Genomic DNA, 12,250 nt, shown 5'->3' on the forward strand with positions numbered 1-12,250 from the left:
GCAACGGAGTGGAGAAACCAATAAAAAGAAACTCAGCATTGCAAACAATGATGAAGAAAATGGCCCTGGATGAAAGTAGAAGGGAAAACACGGGGTGTCTGAAACATACACCCCACCAAGTCCCAGCCAATGAGGATTGAGCTCTGCATCTGCCTCGCCCTGTCAATGCGACGCCTGTGGCACTGATCGTGTGGCACTGATCTCCCCTCATACAGAGGACTCGCTGATGTGGAAGTTCCCGTGCTGCCATTTGAAGCGTCAATCCCTCCGAGAGCGGAGACGTCGGAAGAAGCATGTAGCGACGCGCGGAGGCGAGCGGGAGCTGGTGCTGAACTGATGGGAAATCTGCTGGGCAGCTGGCGCTTGAAGGAGCCGAGCACCGTGGAGGAATGCGACTCGACGTGGGGATCGGACTCGGAGGGCGAGGAGCAGGACGATGACAGCCCGGCGGAGAGCGAGCGGGCCGCGGGGGAGCCCGGCGAGCACAGCCCGGAGGTACGGCGGAGGCTCGCAGGGGCCCACCGAGCACGAGTGCTGTCCGTCCGGCACATTCGCGAACCACTGCGTTCTGCTGACGTCGCGTTTTCTCGCACCTATTCATTCAGTTATCCTTGAATGATAAAGCTTCTGTAATTCATGTAACACATGAACGTGAGTGTTGTATAGTTTATATATTATTATTATTATTATTAATAATAATAATAAAAATAATAATAATAAGAATAATAATAATAAGAATAGTAATAATAATAATAATAATAATAATATGACAACAAAGCCTGACTCCAGACTTCATCGCGAATATGGAAGAATTCAGTGTGATCACATGTCTAACATCATCAGCTGTATAATTTATTTAGAAATAGATTCGCAGCTGAGCTGGACAGGAACCGAAAAATGGCCCTTTTTTGGTGCGATTCAATTTAAATGAAGCTCCATTGTAGCCTTGGTGGCGGAGAGGAGCGCCAGAGCTGCAGCAGTTCCTGTAGTCGCTCATGGTAAATGGTGGTCACCTGGAGTTCAGTTCATGTTTCTATGAACAACAACATTGAACATATTAATATGTCTTAAATAACCCAAGTTTGTGCATTAATTTCCTCAGACAGTGTCTTTGTAATGAATTCCATGTTTTCATGCTCGATTCTTTTTGCTAGTCCAGAAAACCCTCACAACAGAGGTTAAGTTTATCGTTCGTATGAGTGTGTTTCACTCACTACCTGGATTCCAGTGAACTCAAATACCATAGTTCTTCACTGACAGATGATAGATAACATGAGGCGACTGAAACGGCCTCCTCAGTCTGTCCTTCCTCCTCGTGTCATGGGTCGCTGCTGCCTCGGAACAGTTGCGGATCAAATGGATCAGATATTCTCTGGCACTTGTTTGCCTCTGTGAAGAGTCTCATCCTTCTCTTTGCACGAAACTTCTTTGCTTTGCCTTTGGCTTTATTTTGCAAAGTAAAAGGAGATTTGCTGCCACCACACACCACATCTCACCTGCAACTGCAACTGATCCAGCCTCCTGTCAGTTTGAGAATGACCCAATGGGAAGGGTGGATTTTATACCCTAAAGGTTTAGCTAAGCTGAAAGTGCAGGATGTTCAGGAGAAAAACAAACAAACAAACACAAGATGGTCGACGTTTCTGACTAAACAGTGAGCTGCTGTCGAGATCTAATCCAGATTTGTCTTCACACAAGGCCAGCATGAGGTCACATGATCCGTGTTGTGGCACCTTTTGGACAGTCAATCTCCTCTCAAACAATATCTCGTACAGACAGAGAGATTAAAGTGAACCCAGAGTACGTTTCTGCAGCTCTGATCAGATTATCAGTCTCTCATCTCCCCGTTTTCATCCCCCAACAGTCAAAGAAGTGAGACACAGCAGGAGCTACGAGCTCCTCTGTGAGTCTTATGACTGTTCTAGAGGCTTGCTGAGCCTTGACCCAGTCTCAGAGGTGACGTCAGTTTCATGTCGAGGTGATCGCTCCGGTCTTGGACCAGTGGACCGAGTGTTCCCTGCACACACGGAGGAGTAACACCCTGCAGACAAAATGAAATTTGGTCCAAAATGCTATGAAGAATCAAAGATCAGGCTTTTAGAGCAGCGCTGTGAGAGAGTGTCAGGTGTGCCGTGGGAAGATGATCCAGTTTCACCTCATGTGTCCGGAGATAGAGGTGGGCGATATGATGACATTAAATCATGACAATGAGAAGGTGTTGAGGAGCAACCAAGGTGAGGAGATCACATGGATTGGCTGCCATTCTTTCTCTCCACTCTACTGTAGAGCTCCAGTGTGTTGATGCGCTGATCTGTCCCTCAGTCAAAGCAGCGCTGCTGTGGTGCGCGGCGCTCCTCTTCCCACACACTCACAGCCAAGAAGCCGCTCACATGCGCAACTTCCAGCTGTTTTTAAAGCTGATGCGCCTCTAACTGGACCACACACTTTCACCACAGAACCATGGAGGGAGGGAGGGAGGGATCCTTGTTGGAGCCGCAGCCATGCCAAAGACTGTCTGCACCGCAGAGCTAACAGAGCTAACCTGACGTCTCACTTCAAAACTTGTCAAAGTTTGCTCTGTGGTTTAAAAGTTGGTGAATAACTAAATGCACAACAAAATAAATGTGCTCCAAAATGAGAGAAAGAATCATTGTTTTTATGAAGCAAGTTCAGGCAAAGAAGCTAAGGATTTGTCTGGAAACTCAAAACTACAATAAAATCATGCAAAAGAGAAGTGAAAAAAAACGAAACTGTTATTTAAAGTAAGTAAATAAATAAATAAATCATGATATATGTTGCAATATTGCCGCCCCTTTCTGGACACAGTTTTTCACAAATGAACAGGGATTTTCTATAGGAATTTAAGCACCAGTGCGCTTTGGCCCAGGTTCCGTTGGTGGTGAGCCTCAGGATTTTGTCAATGAAACAAGGCTGCCGTGGCTAGAACAAGGTTGAAAAACATAGTTTTAGTGAGTGAGTCCAACACACCATCGATGAGCTGTTGTGTCTGGCCCGCAGCTGACTGACTCTCCTGAGTTGGTCCCCAAGCTGAAGAGAAGCTTCTACGCCGCCCGGGACCTCTACAAATACCGTCACAGCTACCCGGTATGTTCCCTCACGAACCTGTTACAAGCCAGTGCAACAACTGACCACTGAGTCGTGTCTTCTGTCTGTGTTTGCTTGCTGTTTGTGTAGAACTTCAAGAAGTCACGGCAACCGAATGAGTACAGGAACCTGCGCTTCTACCTGAACAAGATTCCTCTGGTGCCGGACGGTGAGCTGCGCTTGGACGCGCACACACACACACACACACACACACACACACCATGGGAAGGCTGAGCCTGCAGAGAGTCCTGTGTGCACTGCAGGATTAGAGAGTTTAGTTTGGCTAAAGGTTGTGTTTGATTTGGTAAGACCTGGATTACTGCAGTGATCCCATGTGAAACACACACACACACACACACACACACACACACACACACACACACACATTCCATCAGCTCATTGTCCGATATATCTCCACAGGAATCTACATCGAGGAGATTCTGACAAAATGGCGAGGAGACTATGACAAACTGGAGCACAATCACACCTACATCCAGTGGTGAGACTGACACACTCACAAAGACGCACAAGAGTTGGAGGAGCCTCAATACAGGGAATCATTACTGCGATAATCATTTATTTATTACCAGCTATTTATGGTGTTATATTTCAAAAAGGAGCTATTTACAGGTGGGCAATTCATGTTTACAATTTTACATTTCGATTTTTTTCTGTATGTTCACATGTTTGTAAACTCTGGTTGATATTGGGGCTGTGGTTTGGAGCATCGGTTTTCTGAGATGTAGATCAGATTCAGACCTTTCCCAGTCATTTTCATGTTGGATAGTTGGTTACTTTTGAAGTAAACAACAACAGGGACTGAGCAGATTACGCAGTGTTTCTCGATACGAGTAACAGAGACGAGGGTGGAGCGTGTCAAGCTCATGGCTCCTTCTATTAGGAACCTACAACAGTCCTGTTTATTTATTTATTGTTGTGTTTCTTTCTGCTCCACATGAAGGCTGTTCCCACTGAGAGAACAAGGGCTCAACTTCTACGCACACGAACTGACTCAGGACGAGATCAAAGTAGGAGCACATTGTCATCTCATTGCCATGACCCTTTCCCCAGCCTCTCACCCTAAACCTAACCCTCCAAAACACATGACTCACCTGAACCACGACTCTGAACCAAACTGAACCCCAGTTATTTTGAGGTTTTAACCCTCAAATTGAGGCTCAACCCCATGGAGACTGGCAAAAGTCTGAGTCATGCTTTGAAAACCTGCAGGAATTCCAGAACACTCGGGAAGCCAAGCGCAGATTCCTGGCTGCCTACTCCATCATGTTGGACTTCTACGGCGTCAAGCTGCTGGATAAGAACGGGAACGTCGCTCGGGCTTCCAACTGGAAACAGCGATTCCAGCACCTCAACGAGTGAGCGCACAAACACACACACAGATGCCGCAGACTCATCCTCTCCAAAGTCCCACATGAATTCATTACCACCAACGGAACATGGAACCTCAAACAGATGCTGACAGCCGTCTCTCCATGAGTGTCGTGGTGCAGTCAAGCACGTGTCTTCACTTCCTGCGGTTCAAACGAACTGCGTTGGACTCGAGCTGCGTGAAGCAACACGACCTTGCTTCCAGCTGCTGCTCTTCCTAATGTTCCTTCACACTCAAGCAGGAGCAACATTAACCTTGCTATGTGCTGTGTTGACAGTGTGGGAAGAAGTTCAAAAGTATTATACTGGAGTCAAACTGGTGCTCTGTTCTAGGTGGCTTCGGGAAGGTCAGTGAGTCACTGAGGGAGACTCATGAGAGGAGATGTGCCTCTCACTGAAATAGCCGGACAAACTTTAAGAGTCACTCTCTTCCTGCCGTGAGAACAGATGGAGTTCAACCAACAGTCTGGTCATCGTTTCCGAGGCCTCCTCCCAGTTAGAGAGGCTCCTACTGCCTCACATGGTTGGCTTCTTGGAGGCGCTCTGACATGATGCCAGAGCCACCTCAACAGTCCTCTGTTGGTGGAACAGTGGCTCCACTCTGAGTCTCTCCTGGATGACCGAGCTCTGGACAACCTGCTGAGAAGAAATAAAGTAGTACTCCTCCTCCAGGAAAAGATATTTGAGCCAGGATGTCTCCTAGTCCAGCATATTACAACCACTGTGTGGAGATAGAGTGTCAGGTGAGCCGTGGAAAAAGACTGTCTGCACCGCAGAGCTAACAGCGCTAATGGCTAATGTGACGTCTCCCTTCAGAACTTTAATGACACTCACTGGACTGTCAAAGTTTGCTTTGAGGTTTAAAACTGGGCTAAAAACTAAATGTAGAACCAAATAAACTTGCTCCAAAATTTGAAGATAGGAATAAAAATTGCTGTTATGAAGCTGAGGAAAAGAATGTTGGTCTGGAAATTAATCAAAACAATCGAAACAGTAATTTAAAATAAATAAATCATGATGTATTTTGCCATATTCCCCTCCCCTTTCTGGAAACATTTTTGATAAATTTCTTCTATTTGTTCCTGGAAATATTCTATTGTGTCATATTGTGCCTTCTATGTGTGACAAAAGGGTGTCGGCAAGGACGAAAGGGAAAGTGTCCAAAAGGGTGGTGAGGCCAGCAATGTTGTATGGTTTGGAAACAGTGGCACTGAGGAAAAGACAGGAGGCAGAGCTGGAGGTAGCAGAGATGAAGATGCTGAGCTTCTCTCTGGGAGTGAGAGCAGGATGGATAGGATCAGAGGGACAGCACATGTGCTCAGGTGTTTAGGAGACCAAGTCAGAGAGGCTAGATGGAGATGGTTTGGACATGTACAGAGGAGAGAGAGAGAGCCAGTACATTGGTAGATGAAGATGTTGAGATATTGGAACTGCCAGGCAGAAGGTGGAGAGGAAGGCCAAAGAGGAGATTGATGGAGGTGGTGAAGGAGGACATGAGGTTTGTAGGTTTGAGAGAAGAGGAAGCAGAGGACAGGGTCAGATGGAGGAAGATGATCCACTGTGGCCACCTCTGAAGGGAGAAGCCGAAAGAGAAAGAAGAAGAAGAAGAAGAGAAGGAGTCTGGAACTGGCAGGCAGAAGGTGGAGAGGAAGGCCAAAGAGGAGATTGATGGAGGTGGTGAAGGAGGACATGAGGTTTGTAGGTTTGAGAGAAGAGGAAGCAGAGGACAGGGGGAGATGGAGGAAGATGATCCACTGTGGCCACCTCTGAAGGGAGAAGCTGAAAGGAGAAGAGGAAGAAGAAAAGGGATTTTCTACAGGAATTGCGCTTTGGCCAAGGTTTCTCTGGTGGTGAGCCTCTGGATTTTTCCAATGAACGTAATGTGCTGGGGCTTGAAAAACACTCGTTCACAACCTCAGAGAGTGAACTATGCAAGTGTCGCAGGTGAGCTTTGATCCCGCGGAGCACCTGACTGACATCTGTCTTGTCTTGGCAGGTCTCAGCACAACTATCTCAGGATCACCCGGATCCTAAAGTCTCTGGGCGAGCTTGGGTATGAGGCCTTCAAGGCTCCGCTGGTCCGCTTCTTCCTGGAGGAGTCTCTGTGCCACAGCACCATCCCCAACATGCAGCACAGCATCCTGGAGTACTACGTCTACACCATCCGGCTGCCGGCCGCACGTCGGCGCTTGCTCCGCTTCGCCCGCCAGCACTACAGACCCGCCCACGCCTTCCTCTGGGGACCGCCGTCCAAGAGGTCCAAAGGAGGGAGCGTCGGCGCCGGGAGCAGCGGGATACGCGCTCCTGCACCGACGCCGGAGGAGCAGAGGAAGCTGGAGGAGAGAGCCACGTCGCCTTCTGCCTACGTCTTCACGTCTTCCCATGACAGTCTGACCTGCCAGGGTGTGAGTCGGGGGCAGCTGAGGGGCTGCACGCCGCTGGACACCATACTGGTGGGCGGGGCGCGAGGAGACTGCAGTGAGGCGGTCCCTCTGTAGACCACAGCATACAAGCAATCTTTCAGTCTTGAGTGAATCTCAGGTTGGTGAGGACATGAATCGTCTCAGCTAGGGATGCTCCGATCGATCGGGATCGACCGATTTCAGTGTGAATGCCGATCACAAGAACTGATCACATGTGACAGACGGCGCTCTGATGAAGCCTTGCTGGTTGTGATGCGTCCACACCTCCCTACTCGCTGCTCACTCAGCAGCAGGATAGAAACAACTATATAACCAAGTAATAACTATCAATACCTAGCTAGATGAGCATGTAAATATTTCAGGAACATAGCAAGATTCACCAAACTGCAACGTCTCACATCGAATTTAGTGTTTTTCTGTTGTCCTTTTGACAGAATAGTTGTTGCATTCTGCAAGGTTTTTCTATTATTTGCCTCCTTGAAGAGGTATATAAAAATGCGTCTGAAGTGAAGTGATTTTATGGTTCATTTTTTCACATCGCATACACAGCAGGGCTCAGTATTTTGGTTAGTAATTCATTGTCAATCCATGTGATGTGTATCGGTGATCGGCAGGACGAATCCTGATCGGAGCATCCCTAGTCTCAACACGTTGGATTCAAGTCAAGGGCTTCTCAGTTTTTGTAATTATTTATAGCCAGAGAATGTGAAACAGGATCCTGAGCCGATGAGTCTCTGAGCCACTGAGGTGGCCGTCACTCCTTCATCAGGGCGGTGAACACATGAATCCGCGAGTGATAAGGTTCTTAGCAGCAATATTTCCGTCGTCCGTGTACGACTTTGTAGTTCAACAGCAGGCACTGCTTTATCAACAACAATCAGCCATAAGATTATGACCTGCTGGAGTTTAGGCCTGCATGTACTGCAGTGGTCAGTAGCTATCGAAGTTGGATCAGTGAGAGAATGGTCGCTTCAGCTCCAGTCGATTCAAGTGCGGGAGTACTTTAGCGGTTAGCTGGGAGGCTGAACAGTGATTCTGAACGTTGATCTTGGATGCTAGTGGTTTTGTGTGGTGGGTCTAGGACACAATATTGCTGGCAGTTTGAATCACGATGAACCCGTGGCTGCTTTGTTCGAGCCTTTAGTAGCTGCCGACGGTGTCACCGACTTCATTGCTCAGTCCAGGTCCTGCAGAGTGCCACACTTGGCTGTGCCACTCTGCTGTTCACCCCTCTCTCTCACACTCTTTTAAGCCCATGAAGGTGGGGCGGGCCTTCACTTGCGAGAGTCTCCATTTCAGCAAATGCACCACCCTTTGCAAGTCGTAGACCTGCAAAATGATATTCGCCTTTTATGCCACGCCGGGTCGGAGTTCAGGAGAACTGCGTGTCAAAATACTGAGCTCCTACTAGAGATGATTTTTCCGCCTTGAACATCGCGTTTCCACCCCACTGACCCCCGTCTTTGGCGTGTGATTTGTGCTTCCACCACCTGCAGGATTCATGCACCGCCACCACAGCATCAATGGGGATTATGACTCTAGAGTCCAAAAAGTCCCACCTTGAATTCCCTTTGCATTTTGCCCCACTGGTCCTCTTCTGCTGGAGACTATGACTCTCAGGAGACATGAAGCAGGGTGTGGTACAGCGTGGTGCCACTGTGGACACTGACCGTTTCGATGGTTCTGCCTGCTCCCTCGGCGGCTCAGGAACTGGGGGGCGTCGGCCTGATGCTGCCAGAGCTTGGCTGACCAGGTTCTACTGTATCTGCTGTATCTTCTCCCGCAGATATTCACCCTGTTCTCCCTCCATTGGTCAGTCCCGAACAGGTCTACTGGAGGTCACATCAGCTTCGCCCTCAGTGGAGCTCGTGCCCATTCCTGACATCCTCATCTTCATCTTCTTCAATAGGGAGGGATGACTCAAGCCAGTATTGACTGATGGTTGGTTTCTCTGGTGAGCACCATGATGACTAGGTGGGATTTTGCAGAGGGGCTGAAGAAGCTCCTGAAGAAGCTGATATTCTTCTCATGGGGTTGGTTGGGAAGGGACAGGGGTGGGAGGACCTTGGGCGAGTCACCTAACTAAAGAGAAGCTTGGTATGGAGTAAGAGTTGAGTTGTTAAGTTTGAAAGTGATGGAGCTGAAGAGCTCCATTGTCCAGGCCACAGTTGTGGGTCCACCATCAGCACTGTAAGCACACGGAATATTCTTTTCACTTGGAGGAGCTCTCACTTTGATACTAAGGGAAATGCATGCCATTGTCTTTGTCACACCCCCACAACTGAGGTCTGGCTCACCCGTAACCCCGACCATAACAGGAACCAGATGCTTCCTATCATCTGACACAGTGAGCGCATTAGTTCGCATCATAACACAAACTGACAAACATTTTACAAGTCAGATCCGAGCAGGTTCAAAGCAATATGGACATGTTAGAATCCATATGAAGAATATCTTCTTTTTGAGTTTTTTTGGCCCAGAATTATGACCACCTGCCGTCCTTCACTGGCCGCTGGTCGACAGTGGTCTGCAGCGATCGGTCGGGGCCCACAGACGCAGCTTGGTGAAGAAGGGTTCAGGTGCCTGATGCCTGCCGTCAGACCTATGAGCAATGAACAGCTGCAGGGGTCAGTAGGTTCTGGTGGTGGATCAATGTAAAATAATCGGAGTAAAAAAAACGTGTTTTGTGATTCTAATATCAGGACAGAATTTCAGGTTTGAAATTCTTTGTGTATTTTTGGAATTGATAGTAGAAGTGAGTCTCTTCAGTTGCATTGGGCTTTCAAGAACTTTTACTGGAAACGTCTCGATGTATGCGTCTTTAATGTCTCCTGGACTGCTGAGGAGGTCCTGGCCTCCGATGGCAGGATGAATTCATGTGGAGTATTTACACTAAATAAATGTGAAGCCATCAGATATAGTCCTATAACCACCTGGCTGACAATTTAAACTGTATTATTAAACCAGAATTAGATTTTAGAACTGAAAACTATACAAGCTTCTCTTATGTTTGTCGAACATCATCGTCGCGACGTCACTGAGCTGCATCCAAACTGGGATCTTCCTGCTCCAGATCATCAGATATGAGTGACTTTCTAAAGTGCCTCTTTTGTATTTCCTGGCTTCTGTTCGTGGGCAGCGGTTTTGTACCAACATGCTCCTCAGTTTGCTGTAGAACTAGCAGGGATGTGTGAGTCGGATATATCTAATACTTGAATACACCTGTGTTATTAAATATCATGTGACTGAGCCACCACTGAGCCACGAGTCTGCCTTTTATTTTACTGAACCCTGAACCAAGATTTGACTCCGGGCGGGACGGTCCTCAGCGTGTTCAGCCCTGGTGTGTGTGGTTCTTGCGTGTATTTCAAACACCAGTCCAAGACACTGCACAGACTTTTGTTGCGCAGCAACTTCCTAAAAAATATTTTTCTCTGTTTTTTTTTCATAAATCTTCAATTCCACTTTTTTCCCCCGACAATCTGCACTTGTTCAAACGAGCTGAAAACACTATGAATATGAATGTGTGACTTAAAGGGTTAAAGTCAACCAAGTCATAATCAGAAGAACAACCGTTAAAATTTTGTGTTTAACAAATACATTTCAGTACAATTTCGTCTTCTTATACGACCATAAATAACATGCAGACTAGTGCGAGACTCGACCGTCAAAAATTGAAACGGCGTCATCTTGTGACGTAACCGGAGGAACCGACTCTGTAAAGACACGCAGAGCACGTTCAGCCAAGATTTGAGCGATTTGTCAACTTTCTTGAGGAAAAAGAGCAGATTCCTGTACACACTTTTTTTTTTATTCAAACCATGTCGTTTTGGAAGCGATGAGTCCTGTCAGAGGATGAAGGATGTGATTCTGTTGAGCGAGTGATGGGCTTTGAAGGAGTCGATCCTTCACTGTGAATGGTTAAATAAAAATAAAGAACAAGATCATAAACGATCTTTTTTTGCTTCTTTCCGTTGATCTGATGATTCTATTAATCATTTAATATGACTATAAAATATTGATAACAAAATAAACATATGGACAGTTCATGGCAAGATATATTCTCTGCAAAAAATAAACATTGCTAAAATAACAGAAGGAAATATAAATGTTGAAATTGACATTTTTGCATTTCAAAAACAAAAATCCTGAAAAGATGAAGATTTCTTACTGAAATAGCACAATAATGATTACGAGAACATTATGATAGGAAATAATGCTACATTGCAATATAACATATGTTTTAAAAATCATGTAAGAAGAACGTAAGACCTCTTCAGGACCTGTGTGTCTCCAGGACCCAGAGACGTGCAGGTGGGATCAGAGCCTTCGACCCTTCTCACCCTGGACATGGACTGTTTGTTCCTCTTCCCTCTGGCAGGAGGCTACGGTCCATCCAGACCAGAACCTCCCGTCACAGCAGCAGCTTCTTCCCCTCGGCCGTCAGACTGTTGAATTTGTGATCAACGTTTGTTATTTTATTTTATTTTATTTTATTTTCTGTCAGCACTTTATTCCAAAACACTTTCCTAGTTGGTGGGCTCCCCACTGACCATGGCAATAAATTTGATTCTGATTCTGATTCTGTAAAAAAAAAAAAATATATATATATATGGAAATGCGCAGTTAAAAATGAAGAATGGTATGGAAACATGAATATCGACTGACGGGGGAGACGTATTGAACAACAGAGCTGAGTAAAATAGGGTTCAACAATTTTGGCATTACACATCTTCTTGAGAAAAAAAAAAGAACGATTCAACAAGTTTCTACCGAAACCTGAGTGAGTTTCGGGGACGTTCCGTCTGTGTGTCAACAGAAGCAGCTTCCGCTTTCAGAGTCAGTAAAAGGGAAGTGTATCCGAGCACGAGCTGTTCTTAGCGTCGGGGAAAGCAGTTTGGTGTCAGAGTTTCCTGCCTCAAACTGTGACAACAAAACATGCCAAACAGCTGCCATGTCAGACAGTGGTCACAATGTTTCGGTCAGAGCCACACATACCTTCATCCGCTTCACCGAGCTCAGCTAAACGGCACGAGTCTAATTTGCGCTTGTTTTTGCCAACGTTCATTTGTTTCAGATTTGGTCCATTTGCGACTGTCACTTTGTTTGTCATTCAGTTGTGTGTTTTTGTTTAGTGTGTTCGAACGCGTCTGGATGCTTGAGGTTTGGCGGCCCTGTGTGTTTTTGTGTCATGTGAGCTGAGCCATAATGGTACTTAGGAAGCATTTGATGCTTAGCGCTCTAAAATCCGTCTGACAGTAAAAGTCATACCAGGTGAGAGTTAAAAACTGTCACCATATTTTTGGACAAAGTGGAGGTGAAACATACAAAGT

At 46.5% G+C, this 12,250-nt stretch overlaps 1 protein-coding gene across 1 annotated transcript; it reads left to right on the plus strand.

Annotated features, from left to right (window-relative positions):
* Positions 1-235: 235 nt before the first annotated feature.
* ogfrl1 (opioid growth factor receptor-like 1) lies at positions 236-10,798 on the plus strand. Its single transcript, XM_053875912.1, has 7 exons — positions 236-495; positions 3,019-3,105; positions 3,196-3,274; positions 3,526-3,604; positions 4,067-4,133; positions 4,336-4,481; positions 6,491-10,798. Exons 1-7 carry the CDS (start codon positions 337-339, stop codon positions 6,990-6,992), a joined length of 1,119 nt encoding a protein of 372 aa, XP_053731887.1. The 5' UTR covers positions 236-336; the 3' UTR covers positions 6,993-10,798.
* The last annotated feature ends 1,452 nt before the right edge of the window (positions 10,799-12,250 follow it).

Source organism: Synchiropus splendidus, chromosome 9 (genome assembly GCF_027744825.2).
Source record: "Synchiropus splendidus isolate RoL2022-P1 chromosome 9, RoL_Sspl_1.0, whole genome shotgun sequence".
NCBI classification, from domain to species: domain Eukaryota; kingdom Metazoa; phylum Chordata; class Actinopteri; order Syngnathiformes; family Callionymidae; genus Synchiropus; species Synchiropus splendidus.